The sequence below is a fragment of the Artemia sp. Qi Xiang Cuo genome, chromosome 13, assembly GCF_049724085.1.
Source record: "Artemia sp. Qi Xiang Cuo chromosome 13, ASM4972408v1, whole genome shotgun sequence".
In the NCBI taxonomy this organism is placed as follows: Eukaryota; Metazoa; Arthropoda; class Branchiopoda; order Anostraca; family Artemiidae; genus Artemia; species Artemia sp. Qi Xiang Cuo.
In genome coordinates, this window is record NC_142806.1 from 69,815,400 (window position 1) to 69,832,707 (window position 17,308).

A 17,308-nucleotide genomic window follows, 5' to 3' on the forward strand; every position below is an offset into this window, starting at 1 on the left:
ATGTCAAAAAATGATGCTAGCTGTATTTCAAATATTTTGGGGAGCGGGGACTAACCTTAACAGGTGTTTTCAACAATATATATTAATAAAATAGAAAAGGTCATTTAACTATTCACGAGCCCTATATGATCTACTTCAACCAAATTATAAAAACCCATGGAACTGCTTGATAACCAAACATCCATGGAATTTTAATCCTAAACATATTTGAGAGTTCTTGAGCCATTTCAAGGTTCTTTGTCTTTCAGTCTTATATCACCATCTTGCAACCCATTATGTAAAGGCAAGTTAGTTGACGAAATACAACATAGAAAGATTAGATACTACGTAGATAAACCTCTGCTAATCCGTCCTCAGTACCCCAACTCCCCTACCCCCCCCCCCAAAAAAAAAAAGAAACAAAAAGAAACTAGCCTTTTGAGGTGAACATTAACAAAGCAGAAGAAACATGAATAACAACGAATAGAAAAACCAAGCCAGAATAAATGAAAGACAATTCACAAATTAGAATTTCTCGGTTAATATGAAAAATCTAGTTGGCTCAATTTGGTGCTAGCTAAATCTCGTTATTAGCCCTTAAACAATGTGAAACTACCATAATTCATTAATAGTACTGAATTTGCAGAGGGTGAAGTTAATAAATTCTGACTCCTTAGTTCATTTTTAAAGATTTAATGTGATAGGATACTCAAAGAATTTAGCAGAGAAGTATCCAACCCTGGTGCTAATGAAGTAAAAATTGGGGCTTCATCAATTGAGTTGTGAATTTCTAGAATCATCCGGATTCTAAAAATCACCCTCTACGATTGAAAAAGAAACAATTTTTCGTCTACTGGCTCGGAGAGCCATTTATGCCATACAGTTCCACCAAGGTTGGCACGTACCACCTGGTGTATGTGATTTCCGAAAATCGGTAACCCCTTGCAGTTTTCTAATTTTCTATTAGATTTTTCTTCTTCCAATAAGCACAAAATCGAGATATCATCTTCTTCCATTAAGTTGCAGGTTAATATCGTCATTCACAACTATCTTAGCTCATTCCTCAAGTAAGGATACGATTTGACCAAGCGTCCGCGGATTCGGAAGTTCTGCCGACAGGGATCGTTACAAAAATCAATAGCAAGCAGCGTGAGTAGATGATTCGTATTGCTACCAAGGCCGTATCCAGGGGGGGGGGGTTACCCGGTTTGAACCCTCGCCCCCCGAAATTTTTTGATCGACTCGAAAATAAGTCGAAAATTAGTAAAACCTAGGTAAAAATCAGTAAAATTAGTCGAAATCTGAGTCAAAAATTAGTAAAACCCCCCCAAAAAAGTCAAAAATTAGTAAAACCCCCCCTGAACAAAAATCCTGGATACGGCCCTGATTGCTACCATCACTGATCCTGAGATAAAAAATTAACATGCTCACGAGGGTTCCTCCCCCTCTTGAATTTTTCTCTGCTTGAAACCCCCCCCCCCACCCTTCAAACTAAAAAAAAAATCGTTACAAACAAAAATTGCTTAGAGACGAACAATTATATCAACATTGAGCGTTTAGTAATTACATATTTATTTACAAATATATTACTTACCAGCCTCCAGGTCAACCATCTCCAATTCAGTTATTTATCAACAACGTGATTATCTCAAAGGCAAGACCAAATAGAGCAACAAACTCAGGTTCTATGTTTTATCGTACTTCCTCCTTAATTCTATTTACATAGTATTATCATAAGTTGCTAATTTCAGACGACAAAAATTCCAACTAAAATTCTGAACAAAAAGTAATTAATTTATTTTTACGTCATTTATTTGATTTTCGCAATAAAGTCGGTACTGACAACCGAGAAACTAAAACACTGATTCATTGGATGTAAGCTAAAGGAAGACTGACTCAAATTCGGGTTGAATTTTTAATTTTTAATTGATTACCGCTTCAGGTATACGTCAAATTACAAAGGTCACAACTTACTGGTACTTGAAAAATGTAATTATTACAGCTTAAAGCAGGCACGTACATAGACATGTTTTGGGAGGGGGTAATAAAAAATACTTGGGTACTTACATATTATAGCGACCACACCAAAATAGGGAAGTTAGGTAAACCCTAATGAAATATGATGAAAATATAATACTTTAGTAGCAAAATTATGAAAACTGCAATAGAGAAAGAATTAAGGAAAGCAGGCGGCCCAAAACGCGTTATATTAAATACCTAACCAACTCTATATAGCAAATATTTAATTAAAATATATCTGTATAGTAGTTTATCTTACTGAGACTAAGCTAATTTTCTCCGAATGCAGACAGGGAACCGGTTTTACTCAGATCAAGAACTTGAGTGTGGTCGCTATAACACGTAAGTACCAATGCTTGAATAAGAACTGACCCGAAATTCAGTGAAATTTCGGATTCTTGGTGGGGCCGTACTTGACTTGAGGGCACAGAAATATGTCATTCCCAGAGAGGAGATCGAGGTTCACGAATGAAGTGCGTTCAAGGTAGTTTGCATCCAATTTATTCTGGTCTTCTCAGGGAGGGAGGTTGAAGATTTTTCTCTCGATACCGTCCATCATTCTCTGAGCTGAGCATGAGTTAAGTTTAAAAAGGATGAGTCGAACCGGTTTAGTTGAATAAATTATGAGTTAGATGGAGAGGAGCCAGTGGCAGATCCAGGGGGTGCCCCCCTAACGTAGTCTTAATTAGTGTAATTTACTTCATTACGCAAGATTCCGTTAAATAAACTTGCTCCTAACGCAAGTTTATCAGATTAACCTATTTTGGCCCCCCCCCCTACAAAAAATTCCGGTTCCGCCCCTGAGAGGAACTGAAGGAGGGTTGGAGTGTACGGGAGATTTTTTTTAATGAGGATTTGATAAAATGGGGCTGAATTTTATAGTCTTCATCGTTAGTAGTCTATTTATGTGTTGTTTCAAACTTGTGCCTCCACCCTGGTGGTAAACCCCCTGTGTACGCACTTGCCTGAATATCAATCTGTTAGGCACGTTTATAGGAAAGGTTAACACATTGGGATGGTGGATAATTGTCGAAACCCCCTAAACACGGGGAATAACCTGAAAAATATAAGAGCATCTGGGGACTAACACAAAATTGTTGACACGTTGAGGAGGAAGGAGAGGTCATACTACCCCACTTTTCGTACATTTTCACACTTTAAATCTTTTATAGCCTAAGGCAGAGGTGTCAATTGGGGGAAGGCAGGGAGGAATTGCCACCCAACAATTTTTCGCCCCTTCTTATATTTTGAATTTTTTGTTTCTGGTACTTGAAATTATAAAATAGAAAAAAAAATACAAAACTGCCCGCACCTCTCCCAAAAAAGTTAAAATTCGTGGTGAACGAGAATTTTCCATGGAGGAGGAGCCTGGAGGCGGATGGAGTTCTTCCGGAATGATGCAGACCTTGTCTGCTGACCATGTGCCTCTGGGTATGGGGTCATCCCCTAACTAAACACTCCAATCAGGGTGGCTGCAACCTCATGTGGAGGGTGGAGCCCACCCGGGAATCTCAGTACCTAGGTTAAACCTAGCTCTAATCAGATTCCAGGCCTAGGGTCGGTTGGGCTAGCGACCCTCCACCTGAAAATCAAGTGCTCCGCAAAGTGACTACATAGCCTCAGATCCGGACCCCCTTTTAAGATCTCGACCATCGCGCGTCAACGGACATGCTGACGACGTCAGAAAGACAGACAGGCTAAAACTTCTAGACCAAAGGGGGGTTTGAATAGCCACCTGGAATGTTTTGACCCTGAAAGCACCTGCATCAAAGAACCTACTTTCTCAAGAACTTCGTAAGAATAATGTGGCGATTGCAGGTCTCACAGAAACCCGTCTTACTGGAAGGGGAGAAGAGCGAATAGGCGATAATCACTCGTTAGTCTGGTCTGGAGGGAGCATGAGAAGAAATGGTGTTGGCCTCGCGCTAAACGGCCGTGCAAGAAAGGCCTTACTCTTGCACGAAGCTGTATTAGACAGACTAATGAAGACCCGCTTTGGGCACAAGAATGGCAAAATGGCAATCTTCATATGCTATACGCCGACAAACGATTCCGACGACGTAACCAAGGAAGAGTTCTACTCTGCTCTGTCCAGATGTCTGTCAACAGTGTCCCCCCACGATGTCACTGTTCTTCTCGGTGACTTCAATGCTGCAGTGCGAGATGATATGGGTGTTTGGCGTGGCTTAATTGGACCTTATCCCCCAACCCACGAAACTATAACGGCCTTCGCCTACTCGAACTGTGCCGATCCCATGAACTTGTGATTGCAAACACCTACTTTTAACGTAAGACTATCCACCAGTACGCGTGGTATAGTAACGAGGGTCACAAAAAGAAGATGATTGACTACGTCATTATTTCTAAACGCTGGAGATCATCGCTGAAGAACTGCAGAACTTACAGATCAGCAGAGCTCTGAAATGCAGATCACAGGCTTGTGTGTGCTGATTTCCAGCTTCGCCTCCATGCAAAGCGATCGGAAAGAAAACCAGTAGCAGCGGATACTGGGAAACTAAAGGAGCCAGATACTCGCCAGAAGTATAGTGTTGAGATATCAAATCGCTTTTAGCTCCTTGGCACACTCAACAGCATCGAAGACGCCTGGAAGTATTTTAAATCGCAGACCAGCGAAGCAGCACAGCTGGTGCTTGGCAAGCGAAGTTTCCCGAAGAAATTGTGGCTAACTGACGAAACACTGCAGGTCATAGAGCAAAGGCGGAGGGCAAGACTTCTTGGGGACATGGCCACCAATCGAAGGCTCAATGGAGTGCGGAACAGACTTATTCACCGAGACCGAACTGAGTTTGTTGCAAGGAAAGCCGATGAAATCGAACTAGCAGCAAAAAAGAAAGACATGGGTAGCCTGTTCAATCACCTCCGTGATCTCACAGAAAATAAAACACCAGCATTGGGATCCGTCCTATCTAGGGATGGGACACTTCTCTCTGATGAGGGTTCTTGTCTCGAGCGGTGGAAGGATCACTTCTGCTCACTCCTGAACAACACTAGCCTGTCTATGCCTCCTGCTGAGAGTCCCAGCCAATCTGGCAGTCCAAAAGCTGAAGCAGATCCTCCTCCTGACGAGCCTTTCAGCCCCTCAGAAATTGGAAATGCAGTAAAAAGGCTCAAGAACAATAAAGCTGCCGGTATCTATGGCCTGAGTTCGGAGCTGCAAAAATATGCAAGTCCTGTTATGCTCCTGTTTCTCCACACCCTGTTCTCTACAATTTGGCAAACCCAGATAATTCCCGAAGATTGGCGGAATGGTGTCATTATCCCTTTATGGAAGAGGAAAGGCTCTAGAAGCGACTGCTCAAACTACCGTGGAATAACCCTACTGTCTGTCCCTGGAAAACTTTTCTCATTGGTCCTGCTAGATCGATGTCGAAATATCATTCGTAAAATCCGGCGACCGGAGCAAGCTGGTTTCATGTCGGACCGTTCAACCATCGAGCAGATTTTTACGATCCGACAAATCATAAAAAAGGCTACGGAGTTATGACAAAAAGCTTTTTTTACCTTCGTCGACTTCCGTGCTGCGTTCGACTCAGTGGACCGAAAAGCTCTTTGGCGGATTCTAGAAACGACAGGCCTCCCTGAGAAATACTGCAGACACTTCAAAGATCTACACCGTGGGACGGAGAGCTGTGTTCAAGTGAACGGCCGGCGCAGCCCGTTCTTCCAAATCACGACAGGAGTGCGCCAAGGATGTGCAGTGGCCCCAGAGCTCTTCAATGTTATCATTGACCACGTTATGACAAGGACTACTTCACGTCTCAGCTTTGGACTCAAGTTTGGAGATCGTGTCATTACAGATGCTGATTTTGCCGATGACTTGGCCATTCTGGCGGACTCCATGGAGCAGTTGCTGGAAGTGCTTTGAATCCTACGAGAAAAGGCTGGAAAAGTAGGACTGCAGATGAACTGGACTAAAACGAAAATTATGGCCATAGACCCATCCTCCCCTGCTGCCAATCCTTCAGTTAGCCTGGATAGCACCACTAGCATCGAAGTTGTCCAAAGGTTCACCTACCTGGGCTCCATAACTTCTTCAGATGGCTCGCTTCTTTCTGAACTACAAGCGAGAATATCCAAAGCGTCTTCTGCCATGGGCAGACTGAACCGTCACCTCTGGCGAAAACCAAACATCAGTCGCACAACGAAGCTGCAGATTTTCAACGCCCTCGTCGGCTCTGTGATGCACTATGGAGCTGAGACGTGGCAAGCTTCAGCCGCAACCCTCAAGGCGATTGATGTCTTTCAGTCAAACAGCCTGAGGAAGATCGAAGGTCTACGATGGTTCGACTTCGTCAGCAATGAGAAGCTGCTGCAGCTCACCAAGCAGTCTCGTTTTTCCACCCAAGCAGCCGAGCGAACACTACGATGGTTCGGACACCTACTTCGAATGCCTCCACACATACCTGCAAAAATGATCCTTGACTTCGACCCTGTCAAAGCCGGTTGGAAGTGACCTTGCGGCCGACCGAAGAAACAGTGGTCTGACAGCTTGTCCAAGTTCCTGACGATGGCAAATATCAGGTTGACCGATGTGCAAACGCTTGCCATGGACCGAAGTGGATGGAGGAGGCAGACGTCACTCTCTACACCGAGCAGCGCCCGGCAGGAGACATAAGAGGAGCCAGATCCCCGACATTATTTAAAAAAAAAAAAAATTAAAAGAACAGTTTTTTTAAAGTAAGGAGCAACAACAGAACTTAAAACGAACTGAAATTATTAAGTATTGAGGAGCGTTGCTCCCTTCTCAATACCTCGTTCTTTACACTAAGGATTTTTTATAACTTTTTAACAAGCTTATTATTCTAATAAAACGGTCCTTGTCTTTCAGGAGTCTTCTTAAAGAATTGAAACAAAATGTCAAACTTTAGCGTAAAGAGCGAATGTTATATGGATCATTTCGATGGATTTTGTCTTAAGGAGCACAAGGAAGGCAATGGGAGACCACGAAATCAAATGGGGAAGAAAAACTTTCCTGGACTTGGGTTATGCTGGTGATTTAAGCATCCTAGATGTAAGTGTGAGCAAAATGAATGAACTTTTAGAGATTTTGCGAGTTCTTGGTGCTACAATGGGTTTGTTAATGAATGTTAAGAAGACTAAGTCGTTAAGGCTAGGATTAAATGAAGATGAAAAGGTGATGTTGGGTAACGAAAAGATTGATAAAGTGGACAACTTCACTTATCTTGGTAGTATTTTTTAGTAAGGACGGTGGGAGCAATGAAGATGTTAAAAGTCTAAAAGCCAAGCCTCAGGGTGTGTTTTTCACAGATGAAAAAAGTTTGGAAGAATAAGAACATAAGTCTTTGAACCAAGATTAGAATATTGGAAGCTACAGTGATAACAGTGGTCAAATATAGTTCTGAAGTAGGCCTATGGGTGCTCCAAAAAACGGACGAAGATTTGCTAGAGGTTTTCCAAAGAAATTCCCTACGGACTGTTTTGGGTACCCGGCAAACTGATCGTATTTCAAACAGCAGGCTGTACGAAAAATGTGGTTCAATACCCCTTTCTAGGGCTATAATGACAGAAAGGTTGAGATGGCTTGGGCATGTTCTGCTGATGAAGGATGACAGGTTGCGAAAGATTGTCCTTTTCAGTCAACCGTCAAGGGCTAAACAAAATAGCAGGTCGTCCGCGGTGGGGTTGGAGGATGTCATTAGAAAAGATCTGAGGGAAATGGGAACTTCCTGGGAGGGGGTAAAGAGCGAGGCTTTGAATATATTATGATGAAGGAGGAGCATGCGTAGCTTTGTTGGCCTCAGACGGCTTGGTGCTAAGATGAGCTGTTAGTAGTAGTAGTAGTCGGCCTAGTAGTAGTAGTAGTATAACTTTTTCAAGGGGGCACCGTTTCTCAAGGTCATCCGATAAGAAAGTTCATAGTCGTAGTTCTGGTTTTTGTGACTAGTTTTTGCGCGAATATAGAAACAGATAATACAATAATATTTAAGATTACATTTTGGTGCATCATCACAGATAATTTCAACATTGGCAGGTGGCGCAATCCCATGAATTCCACGTCAGCCAAGATATGTTCTATTAAATATACTACGACAAATATTTCAACAAGTTTTACTGGCAGTTTATACAACAATATCCATACAAAAACGTTTAGCTTATCTTATTTTTACTTCTAAACTTCTTTCTGCGGCTTCTTCCACGAGGTGATGAACTCCATTAACTTCTTCTTGAGTTAAGGTTTTTTCCATGTGCCTATAAACTATACGATATGTACGACTGTGGAGTTTCTTCTTTGGATGGTAGAATTTGTCGACCAAATTAACCTATGAAGAAAGAAATAAGAATAGTTAGCTTGCCTACACAATACTTACTTTAAAGTATACTACTACTTGTTCTGATACTATTTACTGTAAAAACTCAGCTATATAAATAACTAATTATATATATCTTTAGCAAGAGCTATTGTGATGAATAACAATCATACAATTATTAAATATAAATACAATTCAATATATACCTCTTAATGAAAGTACATATAACTTTCGGCATATTATTTATTTTATTCATAGTCTACATATCTTATTTCAGTCTATCTTGATTCTTCTTATTAAATTAGCTCGTTCTATGCAGTTGTTGATAGATTAACTATAATTCTGCATCATCAAGACGTGACAAAGGAGCCTGGTATTTTTCCTGCGGGGAAGAGGGTGGTGGTCAAAATCTGAAAATGTTTCTATTGGGTCACCATTCGTCAAATTCTGAACATGACCATGTTTATGAGCGAATTTATTTTCCATGAAGAATTAAATTCTCGATTATTCTTAATCAATTACCTCACACTCCAACTAGCCCAGACTTGGCTAGTTGGAGCTTCAAGGGTCTACTTCCAATATGGAAAAGCAAAGTATTGGCGACGTCTTTGAAGGTCCGTCTCTTTAACAATTTAATAATCTTCCGTAGTCTATACTCAAGTGAAAACTGGTCAATAAAGGCTGATGATGAATGAAGAATTTTCGTGGTTGGAACTAAATGCCATAGCCGCATACCAAGGATTGCCTAAGTTAGACCGGGTACAGAATAAAGATCTCTTTAAACTCTTTCATTGCTCCCGTACCATCAACAACCGGAGAAAAAGCCAAGAACTCAGCTACAGCGTCTCCAACGCCGTAGAATTGTACCGTTTTTGGTGCAATTTAGAGGTCCGGGAACAATGCAATATATTTGTACAGAATCGGATACAGTCCAAAATTCTGGTATATTTCGGTACATTTGGACTGTATTTGCAGGATCAAGCTTTTTTTTTTTTTTAGTTTCTGAGACCCCTCAAGCCACCTCTAAGGGATTTTAGCAAAAGAAAAGAGATTTCCATCGATGTATCACAAAAATAAATCTCCAAAAAGACAACTAGTCATCAGGCGAGAAACGGCACTCAAAATTCGATGCTGAGAGAGGATGAAGATATTAATAAAAAAAAAATCCTGGCCTTTCAGTTTACTCTCGTATTTTGCATGTGCTATGGAAACTGACTTAGAATGCTATAATCGTTCCACAAAGAATCTTTTCGGTACCCTTTGGTCAGAAAACTGGTAAAATTTATCTCAAAGCGTTGGCAACGCTACGCCACTGGCTTGGTCACATTCAACAAATGTCAGCCAACCAGTTACCAAAAATCACCTTCAAAGGACGGGTAGACAGCACGTGCTGCCAAGGCCAGCCCCGTAGGAGATAACTTGATAGATTTCGGGTCTATAGCTCCCACCAGCTCCTCCATCTAGCGGGAGACCAATGAAAAACATAATGTTCATCAAATTTCCACTACAGGGGCCCCCATACAGCCACAAAGGCTGGATGGAATTTTATTCAGTAAGGCTCTGCAGTGATTAATTCGTTTGACCATTGCAAATAGTCTACTGATGTGAATGGCGAATATTTTTAGCAGCTTCAACCTGTTTTCTAACATCAGCAATAGTAAACAATACCGGATCCCAATGTCCAAAAACCTTGGCCCAATTCTAAATTAATGATAATAAGAATACAATTATTACTCACTGATTTAATACTTTGAAAAAAACCATAAAACTAAAATGGTTAAATTTTTACATATACACACACAAACGGTTAATGTACCTAAAAATTAGCTATGGGGCAATGCCTGAATTTATTCCCGATTCTGATTTTAATCCCGATTCCAGCTCAATGTATCGATTCAAACACGATTTCCGTTTCACAGAAGAGATAAACAGAAGAGAATTGACACTGAATGATTTAATACTTTAAAAAGTTCGCTGAAAGTGTAGCCTACATACACACAAACATCTGATTTTAGTGTATCTAGATCAGAAATGGGATTAACGAAGAAATTTTCACGACTTTAATCCCGATTTCAGCTCAATGTCTCGATTGTGATACGATTCCTTGTTCCAAGAATACTAGCTTTTTAATGGTATCCATAAAAATTACAAGAAATTGCAGGATGAATATAAACAGAATGGAATTAACACTGAATATTTCAGTGCTTTAAAGAAGTTCTTAGAGCTTGAAATGGTAAAAGTGTAGATACAAAAAAACACTTGATTTTGTGTATTCAAAAATTAGTAATGAGATCACGCTAGATCTTTTCCCGACTCTGTTTTTGATCTCACCTTGAGGTCTCCATTCTGATACGATTCCCGGTTCCGAGAATCCTTGTTTGTTTTTTTTTTCGATATGAATAATAAGACTTCGTCAAGATGATGATAATCAGAATAAAAATTATTACTGGTGGTTTAATACTTTAAAGAAGCTAATAAAACTTAAATGGTGAAAAGTGTACATACACGCAAACCCTTAATTTTGTGTATCTATAAATTAGTAATGAGATCATGCAAGATCTTTCCCCGGCTCTGTTTCTTATTCCACCTTGACGTCTCGATTCTGATATGATTCCCGGTTCCAAGTATCCTTTTTTTTGTTTCGATATGAATTATAAGACTTCGTCAAGATGATGATAAATCCGAATAAAATTATTATTGGTGGTTTAATACTTTAAAGAAGTTAATAAAACTTAAATGGTAAAAAGTGTACATACACCCAAATGCTTAATTTTGTGTATCTAAAAATTAGTAATGAGATCATGCAAGATCTTTTCCTGACTCTATTTCTCATTTCACCGTCGTTTCGATTCTGATATGATTCCCACTTCCGAGAACCCTTGTTTTTTTTTTTTTTCGATATGAATTATAAGACTTCGTCAAGATGATGATAAATCCAAATAAAATTATTACTGGTGGTTTAATACTTTAAAGAAGTTAATAAAACTTAAATAGTAAAAAGTGTACATACACGCAAACTCTTAATTTAGTGTATCTAAAAATTAGTAATGAGATCATGCAAGATCTTTTCCCGTCTCTATTTCTCATTTCACCGACGTTTCAATTCCGACGTTTCAGTTTCAATTCTCGTGTCAATTCTGACATGAATTCCCGTTCCGACAATCCTTATTTTATTTTATTTTTTTCGATATGAATTATAAGACTTCGTCAAGAAGAAGATAATCATAATAAAATTATTACTGGTGGTTTAACACTTTCAAGAAGTTAATAAAACTTAAATGGTAAAAAGTGTACATACACCCAAAGGCTTAATTTTGTGTATCTAAAAATTAGTAATGAGATCATGCAAGATCTTTTTCCGACTCTATTTCTCATTTCACCGACGTTTCGACTCTGATAAGATTCCCAGTTCCAAGAACCCTTGTTTTTTTGTTTCGATATGAATTATAAGACTTCGTCAAGATGATGATAAATCCGAATAAAATTATTACTGGTGGTTTAATACTTTAAAGAAGTTAATAAAATTTAAATGGTAAAAAGTGTACATACACCCAAATGCTTGTTTTGTGTATCTAAAAATTAGTAATGAGATCATGCAAGATCTTTTCCCGACTCTATTTCTCATTTCACCGACGGTTCAATTCTGATATGATTCCCAGTTCCAAGAACCCTCGTTTTTTTTTGTTTCGATATGAATTATAAGACTTCGTCAAGATGATGATAAATCCGAATAAAATTATTATTGGTGGTTTAATACTTTAAAGAAATTAATAAAACTTAAATGGTAAAAAGTGTACATACACACAAACCCTTATTTTGTGTATCTAAAAATTAGTAATGAGATCATGCAAGATCTTTTCCCGACTCTGTTTCTTATTCCACCTCGACGTCTCGATTCTGATATGATTTCCCGTTCCGAGAATCCTTATTTTATTTTTTTTATATATGAATTATAAGACTTCGTCAAGAAGATGATAATCATAATAAAATTATTACTGGTGATTTTTCCCGACACTATTTCTGATTCCACCTCAACGTCTCGATTCTGATACGATTCCCGGTTCCGAGAACCCTTGTTTTTTTTCGATATGAATTATAAGACTTCGTCAAGATGATGAAAAATCCGAATAAAATTATTAATGGAGGTTTAATACTTTAAAGAAGTTAATAAAACTTAAATGGTAAAAATTGAACATACACACAAACCCTTAATTTTGTGTATCTAAAAATTAGTAATGAGATCATGCAAGATTTTTCCCGACTCTTTTTCTGATTCCACCTCAACGTCTCGATTCTGATACGATGCCCGGTTCCGAGAACCCTTGTTTTTTTTCGATATGAATTATAAGACATCGTCAAGATGATGATAAATCCGAATAAAATTATTATTGGTGGTTTAATACTTTAAAGAAGTTAATAAAACTTAAATGGTAAAAAGTGTACATACACGCGAACCCTTAATTTTGTGTATCTAAAAATTAGTAATGAGATCATGCAAGATCTTTTCCCGACTCTATTTCTCATTTCACCTACGTTTCGATTCTGATATGATTCCCAGTTCCGAGAATCCTTGTTTTTTTTGTTTCGATATGAATTATAAGACTTCGTCAAGATGATGATAAATCCTAATAAAATTATTATTGGTGGTTTAATACTTTAAAGAAGTTAATAAATCTTAAATGGTAAAAAGTGTACATACACACAAACCCTTAATTTCTGTATCTAAAAATTAGTAATGAGATCATGCAAGATCTTTCCCTGACTCTGTTTCTTATTCCACCTTGACGTCTCGATTCTGATATGATTCCCGGGTCCGAGAACCCTTGTTTTTTTCTCGATATGCATTATAAGACTTCGTCAAGATGATGATAAATCCGAATAAAATTATTATTGGTGGTTTAATACTTTAAAGAAGTTAATAAAACTTAAATAGTAAAAAGTGTACATACACGCAAACTCTTAATTTAGTGTATCTAAAAATTAGTAATGAGATCATGCAAGATCTTTTCCCGACTCTATTTCTCATTTCACCGACGTTTCGATTCTAATATGATTCCCAGTTCCGAGAACCCTTGTTTTTTTTGTTTCGATATGAATTATAATACTTCGTCAAGATTTCTCATTTCACCGACGTTTCGATTCTTATATGATTACCAGTTCCGAGAACCCTTGTTTTTTTTTGGATATGAATTATAATAATTCGTCAAGATGATGATAAATCCGAATAAAATTATTACTGGTGGTTTAATACTTTAAAGAAGTTAATAAAACTTAAATGGTAAAAAGTGTACATACACCCAAATGCTTAATTTTGTGTATCTAAAAATTAGTAATGAGATCATGCAAGATCTTTTCCCGACTCTATTTCTCATTTCACCGACGTTTCGATTCTGATATGTTTCCCAGTTCCGAGAACCCTTGTTTTTTTTTGTTTCGATATGAATTATAAGACTTCGTCAAGATGATGTTAAATCCGAATAAAATTATTATTGGTGGTTTAATACTTTAAAGAAGTTAATAAAACTTAAATGGTAAAAAGTGTACATACACGCAAACCCTTAATTTTGTGTATCTAAAAATTAGTAATGAGATCATGCAAGATCTTTCCCCGACTCTGTTTCTTATTCCACCTTGACGTCTCGATTCTGATATGATTCCCGGTTCCGAGAACCCTTGTTTTTTTTTCAATATGAATTATAAGACTTCGTCAAGATGATAATAAATCCGAATAAAATTATTATTGGTGGTTTAATACTGTAAAGAAGTTAGTAAAACTTAAATGGTAAAAAGTGTACATACACACAAACCCTTAATTTCTGTATCTAAAAATTAGTAATGAGATCATGCAAGATTTTTCCCGACGCTATTTCTGATTCCACCTGAAGGGCTCGATTCTGATGAAGACTTCGTCAAGATGATGATAAATCCGAATAAAATTATTATTGGTGGTTTAATACTCTATTTCTGATTCCACCTCAACGCCTCGATTCTGATACGATTCCCGGTTCCGAGAACCCTTGTTTTTTTTTTCGATATGAATTATAAGACTTCGTCAAGATGATGATAAATCTGAATAAAATTATTATTGGTGGTTTAATACTTTAAAGAAGTTAATATAACTTAAATGGTAAAAAGTGTACATACAAGCAAACCCTTAAGTTTGTGTATCTAAAAATTAGTAATGAGATCATGCAAGATATTTCCCCGACTCTGTTTCTTATTCCACCTCAACGTCTCGATTCTGATATGATTCCCGGTTCCGAGAACCCTTGTTTGTTTTTTTTCGATATGAATTATAAGACTTGCCAAGAAAATGATAATCAGAATAAAATTATTACCGGTGGTTTAATACTTTAAAGAAGTTAATAAAACTTAAATGGTAAAAAGTGTACATACACACAAACCCTTAATTTTTTGTATCTAAAAATTAGTAATGAGATCATGCAAGATTTTTCCCAACGCTATCTCTGATTCCACCTGAAGGGTTCGATTATGATGAAGACTTCGTCAAGATGATGATAAATCCGAATAAAATTATTATTGGTGGTTTAATACTTTAAAGAAGTTAATAAAACTTAAATGGTAAAAAGTGTACATACACATAAACCCTTAATTTTTTGTATCTAAAAATTAGTAATGAGATCATGCAAGATTTTTCCCGACGCTATTTCTGATTCCCCCTCACCGTCTTGATTCTGATACGATTCCCGGTTCCGAGAACCGTTTTTTTTTTTTGGATATGAATTATAAGACTTCGTCAATATGATGATAAATCCAAATAAAATTATTACTGGTTGTTTAATAATTTAAAGAAGTTAATAAAACTTAAATAGTAAAAAGTGTACATACACGCAAACTCTTAATTTAGTGTATCTAAAAATTAGTAATGAGATCATGCAAGATCTTTTCCCGTCTCTATTTCTCATTTCACCGACGTTTCAATTCCGACGTTTCAGTTTCAATTCTCGTGTCAATTCTGACATGAATTCCCGTTCCGACAATCCTTATTTTATTTTATTTTTTTCGATATGAATTATAAGACTTCGTCAAGAAGAAGATAATCATAATAAAATTATTACTGGTGGTTTAACACTTTCAAGAAGTTAATAAAACTTAAATGGTAAAAAGTGTACATACACCCAAAGGCTTAATTTTGTGTATCTAAAAATTAGTAATGAGATCATGCAAGATCTTTTCCCGACTCTATTTCTCATTTCACCGACGTTTCGACTCTGATAAGATTCCCAGTTCCAAGAACCCTTGTTTTTTTGTTTCGATATGAATTATAAGACTTCGTCAAGATGATGATAAATCCGAATAAAATTATTACTGGTGGTTTAATACTTTAAAGAAGTTAATAAAATTTAAATGGTAAAAAGTGTACATACACCCAAATGCTTGTTTTGTGTATCTAAAAATTAGTAATGATATCATGCAAGATCTTTTCCCGACTCTATTTCTCATTTCACCGACGGTTCAATTCTGATATGATTCCCAGTTCCAAGAACCCTCGTTTTTTTTTGTTTCGATATGAATTATAAGACTTCGTCAAGATGATGATAAATCCGAATAAAATTATTATTGGTGGTTTAATACTTTAAAGAAATTAATAAAACTTAAATGGTAAAAAGTGTACATACACACAAACCCTTATTTTGTGTATCTAAAAATTAGTAATGAGATCATGCAAGATCTTTTCCCGACTCTGTTTCTTATTCCACCTCGACGTCTCGATTCTGATATGATTTCCCGTTCCGAGAATCCTTATTTTATTTTTTTTATATATGAATTATAAGACTTCGTCAAGAAGATGATAATCATAATAAAATTATTACTGGTGATTTTTCCCGACACTATTTCTGATTCCACCTCAACGTCCCGATTCTGATACGATTCCCGGTTCCGAGAACCCTTGTTTTTTTTCGATATGAATTATAAGACTTCGTCAAGATGATGAAAAATCCGAATAAAATTATTACTGGCGGTTTAATACTTTAAAGAAGTTAATAAAACTTAAATGGTAAAAATTGAACATACACACAAACCCTTAATTTTGTGTATCTAAAAATTAGTAATGAGATCATGCAAGATTTTTCCCGACTCTTTTTCTGATTCCACCTCACCGTCTCGATTCTGATACGATGCCCGGTTCCGAGAACCCTTGTTTTTTTTCGATATGAATTATAAGACATCGTCAAGATGATGATAAATCCGAATAAAATTATTATTGGTGGTTTAATACTTTAAAGAAGTTAATAAAACTTAAATGGTAAAAAGTGTACATACACGCGAACCCTTAATTTTGTGTATCTAAAAATTAGTAATGAGATCATGCAAGATCTTTTCCCGACTCTATTTCTCATTTCACCTACGTTTCGATTCTGATATGATTCCCAGTTCCGAGAATCCTTGTTTTTTTTGTTTCGATATGAATTATAAGACTTCGTCAAGATGATGATAAATCCTAATAAAATTATTATTGGTGGTTTAATACTTTAAAGAAGTTAATAAAGCTTAAATGGTAAAAAGTGTACATACACACAAACCCTTAATTTCTGTATCTAAAAATTAGTAATGAGATCATGCAAGATCTTTCCCTGACTCTGTTTCTTATTCCACCTTGACGTCTCGATTCTGATATGATTCCCGGTTCCGAGAACCCTTGTTTTTTTCTCGATATGCATTATAAGACTTCGTCAAGATGATGATAAATCCGAATAAAATTATTATTGGTGGTTTAATACTTTAAAGAAGTTAATAAAACTTAAATAGTAAAAAGTGTACATACACGCAAACTCTTAATTTAGTGTATCTAAAAATTAGTAATGAGATCATGCAAGATCTTTTCCCGACTCTATTTCTCATTTCACCGACGTTTCGATTCTAATATGATTCCCAGTTCAGAGAACCCTTTTTTTTTTTGTTTCGATATGAATTATAAGACTTCGTCAATATTTCTCATTTCACCGACGTTTCGATTCTGATATGATTCCCGGTTCCGAGAACCCTTGTTTTTTTTT

General features: G+C 37.1%; 2 protein-coding genes across 2 annotated transcripts in view; both read right to left on the reverse strand.

Moving 5' to 3' along the window:
• LOC148945594 (polyamine-transporting ATPase 13A3-like) overlaps nucleotides 1–1,833 on the reverse strand; it is a 217,226-nt gene extending 215,393 nt beyond the window's left edge. The window contains exon 1 of the mRNA XM_089099558.1: nucleotides 1,574–1,833. Coding sequence (XP_088955684.1) covers nucleotides 1,574–1,592 — 19 coding nt within the window. The 5' untranslated portion in view covers nucleotides 1,593–1,833. The remainder of the gene's footprint in view (nucleotides 1–1,573) is intronic.
• Nucleotides 1,834–8,080: 6,247 nt separating this feature from the next.
• The window catches only part of LOC148945595 (putative phenylalanine--tRNA ligase, mitochondrial), a 69,738-nt gene continuing 60,510 nt past the window's right edge, over nucleotides 8,081–17,308 (reverse strand). Inside the window, exon 6 of the mRNA XM_089098666.1 lies at nucleotides 8,081–8,300. Coding sequence (XP_088954792.1) covers nucleotides 8,133–8,300 — 168 coding nt within the window. The 3' untranslated portion in view covers nucleotides 8,081–8,132. The remainder of the gene's footprint in view (nucleotides 8,301–17,308) is intronic.